Source organism: Falco rusticolus, chromosome 2 (genome assembly GCF_015220075.1).
Source record: "Falco rusticolus isolate bFalRus1 chromosome 2, bFalRus1.pri, whole genome shotgun sequence".
Taxonomy (NCBI): domain Eukaryota; kingdom Metazoa; phylum Chordata; class Aves; order Falconiformes; family Falconidae; genus Falco; species Falco rusticolus.
This window is the reverse complement of record NC_051188.1, coordinates 70,476,737-70,490,177: the sequence shown is the minus strand read 5'-3', so window position 1 is coordinate 70,490,177 and position 13,441 is coordinate 70,476,737. Positions and strand designations below refer to the sequence as shown.

Here is a 13,441-nt window from a genome sequence, read left to right as displayed (position 1 = left end):
ATGCAAATGCTGTCATCCTGTAAGAGAATAACAAGAGGTCATGGTAAGATGATGGTGACTCCACATACACACATGCATAGTTTCTCTGTATTGATGCTTTTTTTGATAACTTTTTTACTCCCCAGGAGCTAATCCTGCCTATTTTGCAAGCCAGGGCCTTGGACTTTGGACTGTAGCCTTTGGACTACATTATGCTACATTTTGGTTAGCCTATAGAAATTGCAGGAAAAACATAATCCGTTGTTGAAGTAGCATTATTTATTTATGTGTGGATTGCTGTAAGAAAATTTATTAAAAATCCCCTGGAGTGTTTTAACACATTGTTTTTCTGTAACACTGTGTCAAGCCAAACTATTTTACAGTCAGCTTAGTCTCTTAGAATAGTCTACTCTGAAAGAATAAAATATTTGAAGAGGAGAAATTATACTTGGGTGTGAATTTTTCAGGTTTTTGGGGGTGTTTGGTTTTTTATATCTCTGCTAGACATATACTATTAGTGATTTTTCTTACTGCAAGTTACTGTTGGTTTTTTTTTTTAACAGACAAACATGCTAATAATTTCTGTTCTTCATTTGTTCGGACGATAAAGCTTGTACCAACTTCTGAAGCTCATGTTTAAATCTAGTCTTACATGAACTGTCAAATTGGATTCTAAGGAATGCCAGGATCCAAGCAGAGAAGAATCATAGGTAGCCAGGTGCCCACTGTCTACAGAGAAGCAGTGGAGGTAGGGGATCAGGAGCATAAATCCAAAAGCGGAGATCAGGATTCTTCGGGATTGATTCTGTTGCTCACATTTGATGTGAAGTGGCTGTAAACGGTTGGTATATCAGACAACAAACTTCACAGGCTTAATCATGCGAGTTAGCCTCCAAAATGAAGTGAGCTAGCCCATCTCCAAGTACTGCTGCTGAGAATCTGAAGCATCCTTATCTCCCTAGGGAAAGGGAAAACACTTCAGCGCAAGGCTAAGCCACAGAAGAAGCGGGAAGAAAAGGACAGAAGAGGGAAAGGAAAACAACAGGAGGATGAACTGAAAGATTCCTTGGCAGATGATGACAGTTCTTCAACCACAACTGAAACCTCCAACCCAGATACAGAACCACTTCTCAAAGAGGTACGGCACTGCTCATGAAAGGAGTCTCTTGTGTAGCTAGTGTGTCACCTGTTAGAGTAGGAATGCAGCCTCTTCCCCCCACCCCACCCCCAGCTTTCATATAATACCTAGCAAAGGAAGACTGTTAATTAAAAAACATCTTTTCCATTCCTTGTCTTCACTTCTCTATAAAATGTGCTCCTCTGTGAGTGTGAACGTGCTTGAGTCATACAGTGTCAGGACTGACAGTGACTGGCTGTGGCTTGAACTGGCCAGGTGTTGTCAGCAGCCCTGTGGTGATGGCCTCGCCAGCTCCTAGCCTGTTTGTTTTGCAGAATAAAACACCAGAGTATGGACACTAATTTTACTCGATAATTAAGGTATATGCTAAAACCATTCATGTCATCAGTTACAAAGGGTCAGTTTACTGGTGGTGACTCGTCAGCAGGTAGTTAAATTACCTTTGACAATTCCCCCACCTTTCTTTTACTCATTTGGCTTACATGCTTCTAGGTAATAAACTAAAGCTCTAACAATTTGGTAGTGGTCAGGTTGCCATATTTTGTCCTGAAGCATGTGCTAGGGAACCAAAAAAAGCAAAGGTAATCGCAAGGAGATGAAAACCAAGCCTAAATTTTGACATGTCTTAAATTTGAACTTTGGAAAAAAGATAGGGATTCTAGGTGGGGGAAGAAAGAAATCAATGTAATATATTTTAAAAGCAGCAGTTTAGTAAGTTTCCATTTGAAAATCACCTTTGATTTTTCAGGATGGCTATTTGACAGTATACTTGGATTCAGAAAGTATTAGAAGCGTGGTTAAAAAAAATATAAACTGAGTGGTGAAGTTGCTCATATTCTTTGCTTTGTTGAAGAGTGTTTTAGACAGCCTGCACTGTGTACGACAGATGCAGTATAGGTCTCAGTACAGAGCTAGCATCTTCTGAAGTAGAATTGGAGACTGTGTTTGCAAACATCAGATCTGCTTGATGCATGTTAGTATTTCAATTTCTACTCTTCCAAATAGGAAAAAATAGATACCATGCTTTATAGGTATACTCATTAAGTAGTGAAAATAGACCTTCTATGCTGCAAAAACGCTCGTGTTTTCAAATAGCATTTTTTCCTCAGCCCTATTTAGACTATGTATGTTGTGATGCAAGAGGGACTTTACTTTTCATTAATATTAACGTGTTATTATAATGTCTTTTATAGGAGCCTGAAAAACAAAAGGGAAAAGTTATACCAGAAAAACCTGAAAATGAAACAGTCCAAGTAAAACAGAAAACTAAAAAACTGCTAGCAAGTATCAAGAAAGAAATCCCTGTAGATGTGAAAAGCAGGTATGTGTAACAAAGGCTCTTTAGCAGGGAAGGCTTTGTGCTTGAAGGGAAGGTGGGTTGATAAAAGTCTGTGTATTTGGCTGTTGTGGCTGCCAGTCTGGCTAATGCCAACAGCAGATACCTTTAAGCAGCTTTCTCTTCCTTCCTGTTGTCAGGGAGTGCCTGAAGTGTGTAAATAATAAATTATTTGATAGGAAATACAGCTAAATCCAGAGAAGAAAAATCAGTTAAGCAATGTTAAGCATTTTGTAACAGGTATCACATACACAAAATAGGGTTAATGTTTCTACAGGGGTTTCTAGTGGCTGTGCAGTAAGCCAGCGCTAACATGAGTGCCTTTAGTTGCCCTTGGTGAAGTGACAGCCATGTAATTTCCTTTTTTTGTATCGCAGAGTAAGATCAGAGTCTTGGATATGTTATTAAAGGAGGCTGCTGCTGCTGGCAGTCCCTTTCCCTTACTGGCAGGTGGTTGATTGCAGATGATAGAAAGGGGAAAAATGAAGAACCTACTATATCTGGTTCATTCTGAAATAGTATTCCAAAATTCTGAAGTCAGATCAGTATCCAAGTGCCACAAAAGTAAACTACTGGACCGAGGCATTGTATATTTGCTTGTGTTTTCCCTGTTGCTGTAATTAATACTGGACTAACTGGATAAGTAACTAGTATAAATTAATTTTCTTCACAGTATTTCTGAAAACACTGCCTGGCAAAGTCTCCTCCGTAGTGTATTTATTCTTACATTAACTACTTGCCCTTATCATATAAATCACAAGTTCACTACATGTGACAATATTCAAAGGCCCCATGAGAGCTGGTTTGGAATTCTTCTGCACAAAATGGATAAAATAGTTCTTCCCAAGAAAGTTTGAGACATGTAATCAAATAGCTTGAAAAAAAGAACAATATATGGCCAAAGGGTTTTTGTGGTGGGTTTGAATAGTTTTATGCCATCAACTAAAAGATGATCCTGTACATTCAGGGCAATAGCATATCAGGAGCATGTGATCTAACAGGAGTGTGTGGGGACAGACTGCCCGTTGCCATCTCTTGTTGCCTGTATATAATCAAGCAGGTTTTGTAATCCTGGAGCTCCAGGATGAAAGTTTCTCCTGGAAGGTAAGCGAGCACTAATAAATGTGTGGGGCAGTATGGGTAGAAAATGAGCTAGGGCTAGGAAGGGTGGAGTTGCATATAGGAGAAATACAAAACTCTGCTTATGTCTAGCTTGGAAGATGAGCACAAGTTTGACATAAGGAAGCTGCAGGAGACCAGTCTTTTCCAAGACCGTATGGCGCACATATACGTACATGTATAAAATAAAAATAAAAAATCTTCTCTTCAGCACTTCAGAGAGCTTAAAAATAAGTGGATCTCTGTTTTCATTTAGTTCCTTGGAATTGTCTTATACTCCCCCGCTGGAAAACAAGCAGCGTAAAGCCTTTCCATCCAAGATGTCTACACAGCACCTCTTGACGAATGGGTCTAAATCAAGAAACCTCCCCAAAATGAGAGGTAGTGTGAGGCTATATTTTATGAATACCTTGGGAGTTTTATTCAGCTGTTTGTAACCCCTCTTGAGTGTTTTGTTCTAAGTCTGGTGTGCGAAGAAAGCTGCTCAGTTTACTATCCACAGACTGGCTTTTCTTCTTTTGTTTTCATAGGTCCGAACAGTAAGTTAATGGAGAGCAGGCCATCAGTATTAGCAAAATTTCTCCCCAGTGGTTCTGGACAGGAGCTAGGAAACACCAGCAGCTCAGAAGGGGAAAAGGATTCTCCACCACCGGAGTGGGACTCTGTGCCTCTTCACAAAGCTGGCAGCTGTAAGTAATCACTACAAGACAACAGAATTAGTCATCTGGAATGCGTATCTATAGGTAGGCTTGGTCTGTTTGCGGGTCTTCCTCTTTTTTTTTTTTTTTTTTTTTTTTAAATTGCATAGTTGTGTTCCCATTTTCTGCTGTAGGCCTGATATTGATAGCATCTGGTACAATTTGGGAGGTTTGAAAACCACGTGGGCAGAACATGGGCTGTTCTGCAGTTCTTCAGAGATGAACAGGATTCAGAAACTGCCGGGGAAATTGAGGAAATGAGAATTATCACTCGAAAACAAAATGTATTTTTACAGCAGAAGAAGTTTTGCTTGGTCAAGTCTGCTGCAGCCAAAGTTGAAACTAATTAAATGATTTGTCCTTGAGAAGGAACAATGAAAATGCCTTAATGCAGCGGTTAGCGTGGGACACTATTATAAGCCTTTTGGTTGCATTGTAAGTCCCTTGTGTGGGAACCGAATCACCTTCCTCTTGGTTGCATGTGAACATAAAGTCATCCTTCTCCATGGCGCTCACTTATCTTCTGTACAGATCAGTTTATCTTGGTGCTTTTATTGCAGTATGGTCTCTCTGAAAATAGGTGGTAAACCTGAGTGACGATGGGTGGGGGTAGAGAAGGAGCTATTTCTTCGATCACTTTGATCACTTCGATCACAGCCTTTGTCATAATTCTTCTCTTTGAACAGAAGGGATAGCAGAAGGTGGGGAAGCCTCTGTTGCAATGTAAATACTACAGGAAGATGTGTCGTATTTCTCTTTGTAGCTACGGACAACCTTTATAAACTCTCTCTGCAAACCCTGAACGCAGATGCTTTCCTGAAACAGCGACAGCCCTCGCCAACACCCGCCTCTCCATCTCCTCCTCCTCCTCCTCCCGCATTGTTTGCATTTGGGCCACGAGGAGGCACTTACAGCAGCATTGTGAACAGCAGCTGCAGCAGGTGAGTCCAGACCAGTACCTCCTACTGATTTCCCGAGCACAGGACGCCTGTTGAACCCATGTGCTTCACACAGTGCATCTCCCTTTTCTCAGAGCCATTTCCTCTTCCCATGGGAACTGTTTTTGCAGATAACACTGTGCATATCTTACCACTCTATCTATATTTTTCTGGGGTTTCTTACAACTTGGTAGATTGGAAAAATGTACAATTACATGAACTGTTGAACTGTTGTTAACATTTTCATGAATGCTATCTTAAGTTGCTGCTGTTTTTTATCAAACTGCTGAAGTCCAAAACCTTACTTTTTTTTTTTTACTTTTTTTTTTTCAAGTGAAACGAAAAGCAAGCAGCCTAACGGTACTAAGCATAAGCTGGCAAAGGCAGCTTCTCTTCCAGGCAGGAATGGTAACCCCACTTTTGCTGCTGTAGCTGCAGGTTATGACAAGAGCCCAGGTACTAGAACCAGTTTGGAGTTCTAAATATTTCTGAATATTTCCTGAATGTTCTGTTTCATTATTTTTTATTTTACTTGGTTTATGCATACATACATCTGGGTTTTTTTCTTGCAGGTGGCAGTGGTTTACCAAAGGTTTCTCCAAGCAAGACAGATGTTTCCAGCAATATCAGCATTTCCCACACAGTTGTTGACAGTGATGGCTCTGACAGGTAATTTTTATATTCTCTAGGCAAATACCTAGGCCCCTAGAAAAGAAGATTGTAAGCTGTTAATGACATTTTGAAGCTAGTGACAGAATTAATTCTATTTACTTTTTTTCCCACTTTTTTCACTTTTTTTTTTTATTTGTTTGTTTGTTAAACTGTTTGTTAAAGTCTGGGCACAGCATCTCTTACCTTGCAAAAAAAATTTAGAACTTATGAGTGACTCAAAAGTAGAGAGAAGGATGTTCTGGATTTGATGGGGACTTTCCCCACTTCATTCCAAGTAACTCAACCATCTTGTGTTCCCCAGGCATCCAAGTATGAGCAATTAGCTTGGCTTTTCCAGTATTGAGTGAGGAGTGTGTACCAAGGCCACTTGAAATAGTTTACAGGCGCAATATCTTGCTGTGCAGCAATGTCTTTCTCTCCCGGTTTTGACAGAGACCAGAACTACCACTGGGCTTTGAGTTACAAGTTGGAGCAGAATATAGTTGCACTCAGTCATGTTCTCCAAGGCATGCTGTCTTTTCTGTTGTATCTTGGCAGTGCCTATCTCAGGTGTAAAAAGTAGTGAGTGTTTGGTAACCTTTCTAGAATAGGAGAGAGACTTGAATTCAAGTTTCAGTATGCAAAGGGATTGCTTTTCTAAGCAAGGTTTGTGGGTGGGGTTTTAGTTTGGTTTTGTAAATTGTTATCGCTGGTGCCAGTGAACTCATCTGTATTTTCAAGAAACTTGCCCAGAACCTAGAGTGTGAGCATTTGTATCCCTTCTGAGTGGCTCTATAAATTTTCTCTGCTTGTCAAAAAAAACAGCGCTATGGCTTGGACTCTGTGAGTTTTATGAAAAACTGATCAAAACAGCTACTTTCAGTTTGTGTTGAAGCTCAGTTTACAGATTAAAAAGCATTGTCTATAGCAGTGTGTTTGCTCCAAGGTGGTTATATACACAGGAAAATGGTATTTCACTGAAATCTTTTGTTAAAACAAAAATAAGCTGATTTGCTAACTCTTGATCATGATTAAATATATCTATAGTTAAATATATATGCACACACACATTTGTACATACACATTTGTATATAGAGCGGAAGTTAATATTGTCGGTAGTACTGTGTTAATGAGTTGTTACGTTGCTTTCCCATTACTCCATAATACTTAGTTCGGGTTTGTGGAGTCCTATCAGCAATCCCAGCAGTCCCGACTTCACGCCTCTCAACTCATTCTCTGCATTTGGACATTCTCTTAACTTAACTGGAGGTGAGTTTTTGTTTTCAAATATTTTTCTGTATTCAAATACAGGTAAAGAAATGCTGTGTCTCCATTCCACTGGTCTATCTGCAGACAGTGTTACCATCCCTGTCCCCAAAAAGAATGACTGTATAGGAAAGCATGTTAAAAATTTGGTGGTGAATAAGTTCTGTGTTTCAGCCCAGAGAGAGTTAGTGGAAACTTTTAGAGTGTTGTTTGGGCTAGAAATACTCATTTTTGAAGTTCCTCTGTTTCAGTAAAATTACTTTATACTTGTTTTTTCCTTAACCTTCCTCCCCCCCTCCCTCCCCCTGAAGCTTTGCTGTAGGTCTCAAAAGCCTGCCACTACACCTGTAGTTTCCTGAACACTTCACGCCTGCATAAAACCACTGCACTGTAAATGAGGCAGTGGCCCATCTCTCATGTTGATTTCCTCTAGTGTTTGTTTAGCTGCATTATGAAGCGATGCATACCAAACCCAGCAATTCATTCCTGCATTTAAATATTTAGGTAAACTTTCCATAAGTGACTACTGGGCCTTGATGCAGGCAGACTATAGTGCAGAGCATGGATGCTCTGTGTACTGACAGATTTGTGTACCGTGTTAAGGGGGGTGTGGTATTTTTTAAGGTGTCTGCAAAAGGTGATAAGCAAAGCAAACTTTGTAGGTGGCATTTGCAAAATGGATTGTACGTCTACTGAAAAAAAATGCTGTCTACTGAAAAAATTGTTTGTCTACTGGAAAATGTGGGGGGTCTGCAATCAATAGCAGCTGCTGTTCTGGGGTTCTTTCATCTTCACTGGCAGCACTTGGCACCAGTAGCTCTGAGGGATGGCAGTAAGGTGCCCGGGATCAGTTCTGTGTGCAGGGACCAGGCAAACCACAAGTGCTGGTGCAGCCCTTTCCATCTCGGAGCCAGGATGGTGGGGTCTGGGCTGGGACATAGCCAGTGCTGCCTCCCGTACCAGGAGTTCCCTGGAAGGGAGTGCTGCAAGGCAAATGAGTGCTGAGGTTATGAGAGGCTCCTTCAGCCTGGGCACTTACTCCACCCGCAGTTAACTTGTTCCGAAGAGGTGTCAGGACCCTCAGTATTGCGGTACTTCTGCCTGGTTCCCCGAGTGCTTTCGGGTCAATGGTACCATGAACCACAAATCCCATAGGCTGATACTGAATCATACACTTTGCAAGCATAGAACTTTCTTCCCACCACCCCCAACCATGGTTCTAACTCTAGCTGCTGTCTGATGGAGGGAATGTGAGATGAGATCTGTGCTACTGTGTGACCTTTTCTAAATCTCAATTAACGCGCTGCAGCAGGACCTGCTAGAAAAATGTGGGAAATAACTGTGAAGAGTATTAGTCTGCTGTGATTCTTGGAAAACGAGGAAGAGTGATGTACTCAGTTTTCTTTCATTTTATTTTTAGAGGTTTTTAGCAAACTTGGTTTAGCTCGATCTGCTTATGGGCAGGATGTTCAGAGGAACTGGAGTGAATTCAACAATGTTCCATCATCCATCTGGGATCCTTCAGCTACAGATTCTGTACCCTCCTGGCCAACAAGCTCGAGTTCCCCAACTCATACAACTGCAGTAAGTATTCAATCCAAGTACAGCATTTTATTACTGTTACCAACCTGTTCTTTATCTGCCATCTAATTTAATTTTGAGAATTTTTAAATTTGGGTGAAAAAAAAAATCAACTGAAGAATAAAGGGAAGTTAAATGTATTCATCTTTCTGTGTAGTTCAGTTGACCTGGCTGTTGGACTGAGGGTGATTAGCCTGCTCCCTTGCAGATGATGAATCCATGTAAATGGCTTCACATAAAAGTATCTCTCATGAGAGCATCTTGCAGTACCTACAAAACAAAAAGTGTGTTCCATTCCCACGTGCGTCAGGACTGTAGAAAGAGCTTCTGTGCCATGGCTGGACACTGCCTCTGTCACTTCCAGTTTGATGGACAGTTGCAAAATAGCCAATATGGTAACTTTCAGCCTTTGATTCTGCTTCCTGAATCCAGTGTTGCACCTACTTGTAAATTAACAAAAGGTAAAAAAACCCCTTATCTAAAAGGCCGCAAATGTATTCTTTCCAGCCTAGACAAAACACTAAAGAACTGAGCATAAGGTGAAGCCTTTAAACAGACTACTAATTTTGATAGAGTTCTTGACTGTACCCAAAGAAGAAAAAACATCTTTTACCCAGATTGTAGCACTGCACTCTCATACTTGTGCCTCTCTCTGTCAGAATAAAACTTACACCACAACAGCTGTCTTCAGTGCCAGCTGAAATCGTTCTTCATCTTGTCTTCTAAAAATGTTTTTGTAGTGAGTAAGAGGCAGTGTTTACTTCACCTGGTAGCAGTTCAGATGGAGTGGGGGAAGGCGAGGGGCAGGGGAAGCTGAAGAAGGTCACACAGCTTCTTATAGACACACACTCACTGATCTTGCCCTTGTCATGTGGTTGCAACTGTAGCTATAACTCACTAAAACTATGTAAGGAGAAATTTTTGCTTTTTGGTCACACAGAGGGCAGATTTCTCAGTGTTTGATAGAAGGAGGGATTGAGGACAACCAGAACAATCTCTCTAGCTCCTATTTCCTGGCCATTCCTGAAAAATATTTGGAAATGTGTTTCAGGAGGCATCAAGACGGAAGCCAGACCAATGGCATAGAAGAATTGTCAGTCTCTCCCTTCAAATACTTCAATTTTGGGGGAGAGGATGGTGGTGAACACAAAGCATTTTAGCTTATTCAAGGGGAAGATGAGTTAATAAACAAGAAGCAACAGACAGAAAACATTCAAAGCCTTTTTCATGATAGTGATCTTTTCCAAGTGCTTGTGGTGAGCCAGAACAGGAAAATTTGGCTGTTTCTGTTAAGAGCAAGGAGGTTCAGTAAGTGCTAGGTAAGAGAGCAGGTACCAGGCCAGGGCCCAGTCCTTCTTTCTGGCACAAGAGCCAAAGCTGTTCTCACAAACAGTGCTTATATAGCAGCTTCTGGTTACCCTCTTTTCTAGGAAGGTTTGTGGGGAATTGTTTTTGATCATCCTCCTTCCTTATTCTTCTTGCTTTTTCATTTTATGCACAATTCTGCTTCTATACTAAAGACTGAGTCCCATCTCCCCTCAGGCCTTGCTGCACTGCTGGTGGTACTTCCTAAGTTACTTTCTAACCACAGCCCCGTACTCCTCTTTCCTCCATCTCCCTCCCTGCATGTAGTTCTGTCTGCCAGCCACTTCGTTCCTCCCTCCACCAGCCCTGAAAAGGAGTAGCAGTCTAGTCTAAGGTACTCTGCTCTGCCGTTCCTTTCCTGGTTGCTTCTACTTTATGAGCAATTACCTTTCCATCAGGTTCTCCCAAACACTTCTGGGACACGTAGGAGTAGTTTCTAGCTGTTACCTGCAGCAGAAAATAGGGAGGACTTTTAGTGTATTAGGGTTGGTGTTTGAGCAGCAGAGTGAGCATTTCCTGCTGTATACTTAGTAGTCTAACACTTGTATAGCTTAAATATAACCACTACAGTTATGTAACAGTAATAAACTGTGACCCTAGTTTGGCTCAACATCTCAGTGACATTGGAGAGTCCTAATGACGTTGGCCCAGTTAACCCCTGAGTATGCTCCACACTCCTGTCCAGCCCTCAGCATCAAATTCTGTGAGGAGCCGTTGGTAGTGTGTCAGTGTGCAACCAATTTCAGGTATGATTAGACTGAGCATAGCTTCTTCATTCCAGGGGAGAAAATGAAAACCTGAAACGAAGGCATTTTCAGAGTCTACCTTGTTTACTTTTCTCTAAAGAGATTTTTATTTCAATCTTCAGATGCAGAGTGCACTGATACTGGTTAACCTTTAGCGTGTGTTATTTGAGGGCAGAGATCTTGGGAAGGGATGCCCTGTGTCCACCCAGTAAATCCAAACATAAGGATGTTTGTACCTTACAGCACTTACTCAACAAGCCCACTGCCTTTTGGATGTATCAAGTTTACTGTATATTTGCAAATTGAATTTACAGCCTATGTACATTAAATCTGTTGGCGCTGAGGTATGTAGCGCGTTAAGCCTACATGTAGCAGGGTCTGTGCTAATATTAGCATGAAAGTTATGCTAACCTTTCTCATCTCCATCTTTGGCTGCTTCCGGATATCACTTTCCACTGCACCATGGGTTAGATTCCTCTGCTTGTTGCTTGCTACTGTTTGGACTTTAATGAAACAGTTGACAAAATCTGGGCCTTGTTCATTTCTGCATGTGCTCTCTAGGCTTGCTGTACCTGTCCTATGCATCCCCAAGGCATCTGTGGCATGTGTTGCAGTACACCGGCATCTGCTCCATGACAGATGGCCAGATCTCCAGTCCCCTCTCCCTTCATCCGGAGAAATTCTGGATGGCGGGGGGTGGGGAAGGAGGGGGAAGTATATGCTAGGAATATGGGGATGTACAGTGGGGCTGAACGCAGGTAGGTTCGTCCAAAATGTACTATTTGTAACAGATACTCTGAATAGAAGGAGATAAGTTTGCAAACGGCCAAAAAAGGGTGAAGGCATAAACTTTGCTGCTACCTTCCATTACAACTTGAATTTTGTTGTTTTGTCAAGACTTGAACCATGTTTATCTGTCTCATTCTAACTAGTTGAATTAAGCTTGAGCTTTTTGGCCCTTGTGTGTTAAAGCTTGAATACTAGTAGTGCTCAAATTAGTAGTGTTATGGGGATGTATAAGCTCAAACAAAATCAGCTTACAAGCCTATAACGTAATTGCACTCTGCAGCCTGTCCGGTGACAGTTAGTAGTGTGGTTCTCCTGGGCAAGCTTCTAGTAAAGGGGAGTTCAAAACTCCATGTTGCAGTGAAGATGGAAGGGGTTCCACAGCAGGCTTGCTGCTTCTTAGATACTTTTCTTTCGGGGGGGCTGTAAACATGGTGAAAATAGAGGTTTACTGAACTGCTGCTTACCTGGTTCTATCTTTACTACAGTCGATCCTTGGCAACCCAAGCGGCCTGTGGTCCACCACTCCATTCAGCAGTTCCATTTGGTCAAGTAATCTCAACAGTGGCCTTCCCTTCACCACTCCGACAAACACGTTGTCAGGCATTGATCTCATGGGTAGTGAAAACTCCTCTGCTGCTCCTCCTCCGCCCGCTGCTGCCACTGTTGCCAATCCTGCTGAGGACATGGGACAGACCTACAATCCTTGGAGAATCTGGAGCCCAACAATTGGAAGAAGAAGTTCAGATCCTTGGTCTAATTCACACTATCCTCATGAAAACTGAAGTTAAGCGAAAGGAAAGAACTCTTATCCAGGTCATGAGACAATTCTGAATACAAATTTTTGAAACATCATTTTCAGGCTGTTGCTGGTCATTGCTTCCCTCTCCCCTGCCCCCGCCAGTCATGCTTTCATCACTCGCTCCTTTTTAAAGTCTGTCCTGCAATATGGTAGTGTGAGATTGCAGATAAGCTTGAAAAAGTCTGGGTGTGGTCACAAATCCCAACTACAGCTGAAGCCTGTAAATCTGAACAATTTCTCTGGTTTCATATTTTACCATCTGCCACCTTTACTTAGGAAACAATTTGAACTATAAAATGGCCCTGGCATGCAATACTTTTGTGAAAAGTACCGGTTTGGGTTTTTAAATTTTTTCCAGTATTATCCTCCAAGTTCTAATTTAAAAGCAAAGGGCACTTTGTGCTAAAATGCAGAGTATTTTTTTAAAATGAGGCTCTCTTTGTTAACACAGGTTCTAAGAATGTAAAAAAGAAAAAAAACCAACAAAACCAACACAAAACCTTAAGAGCAAAATGGCTGAATGTAAGAGCATTCTGTTGAGACTGTAATACACTTTCTGTGCTGTTTGTACATTTGTAAACCTGAATGCGTTTTTAAGTTGAACTGAAATGCACACAGCCAAGACTTGTGGAAAAACAAGATACCTTGTGCATTTCTTACGGATACAACTTTGGGTTGTACTTTAAAATAAATACTGCTTTTTTCAAGATCTGTCTGCTGTAGTTCTGTGCTCTTGGTGTTTTCTGAACTTGTGTGTGCATGAATCCACTTGGTGGTGGTAGCCTTCAGGCCAAAAGCTACTGCACATAGGGCCTCTATTAACAGAAGTTTCACTGCAAATGAAACCTGGCTTCTCAACCGTGTGGGTTTGTGCAGCAGTGGAGAATTAGAAATTGTTTTCAGGGTCACACAGTGCCACCCACTCAAATTTGCTGGATAGAGAAATGCTGGAAAAATGTCTGTACTGTTTAAGTTTCCAAGTATCGGGCATAGAAGCAGCTGCTTCTGTTGATGCTACGCCCATACCTTTGTAACA

At 41.5% G+C, this 13,441-nt stretch overlaps 1 protein-coding gene across 1 annotated transcript in view; it reads left to right on the top strand.

The window, feature by feature from the left end:
• Window positions 1–13,114, top strand: part of TMEM131 (transmembrane protein 131) — a 103,273-nt gene extending 90,159 nt beyond the window's left edge. The window contains exons 32-41 of the mRNA XM_037376075.1: window positions 942–1,117; window positions 2,311–2,438; window positions 3,829–3,953; window positions 4,103–4,261; window positions 5,034–5,211; window positions 5,543–5,664; window positions 5,781–5,877; window positions 7,031–7,128; window positions 8,546–8,709; window positions 12,092–13,114. Coding sequence (XP_037231972.1) covers window positions 942–1,117; window positions 2,311–2,438; window positions 3,829–3,953; window positions 4,103–4,261; window positions 5,034–5,211; window positions 5,543–5,664; window positions 5,781–5,877; window positions 7,031–7,128; window positions 8,546–8,709; window positions 12,092–12,388 — 1,544 coding nt within the window. The 3' untranslated portion in view covers window positions 12,389–13,114. The remainder of the gene's footprint in view (window positions 1–941; window positions 1,118–2,310; window positions 2,439–3,828; window positions 3,954–4,102; window positions 4,262–5,033; window positions 5,212–5,542; window positions 5,665–5,780; window positions 5,878–7,030; window positions 7,129–8,545; window positions 8,710–12,091) is intronic.
• Window positions 13,115–13,441: the final 327 nt, after the last annotated feature.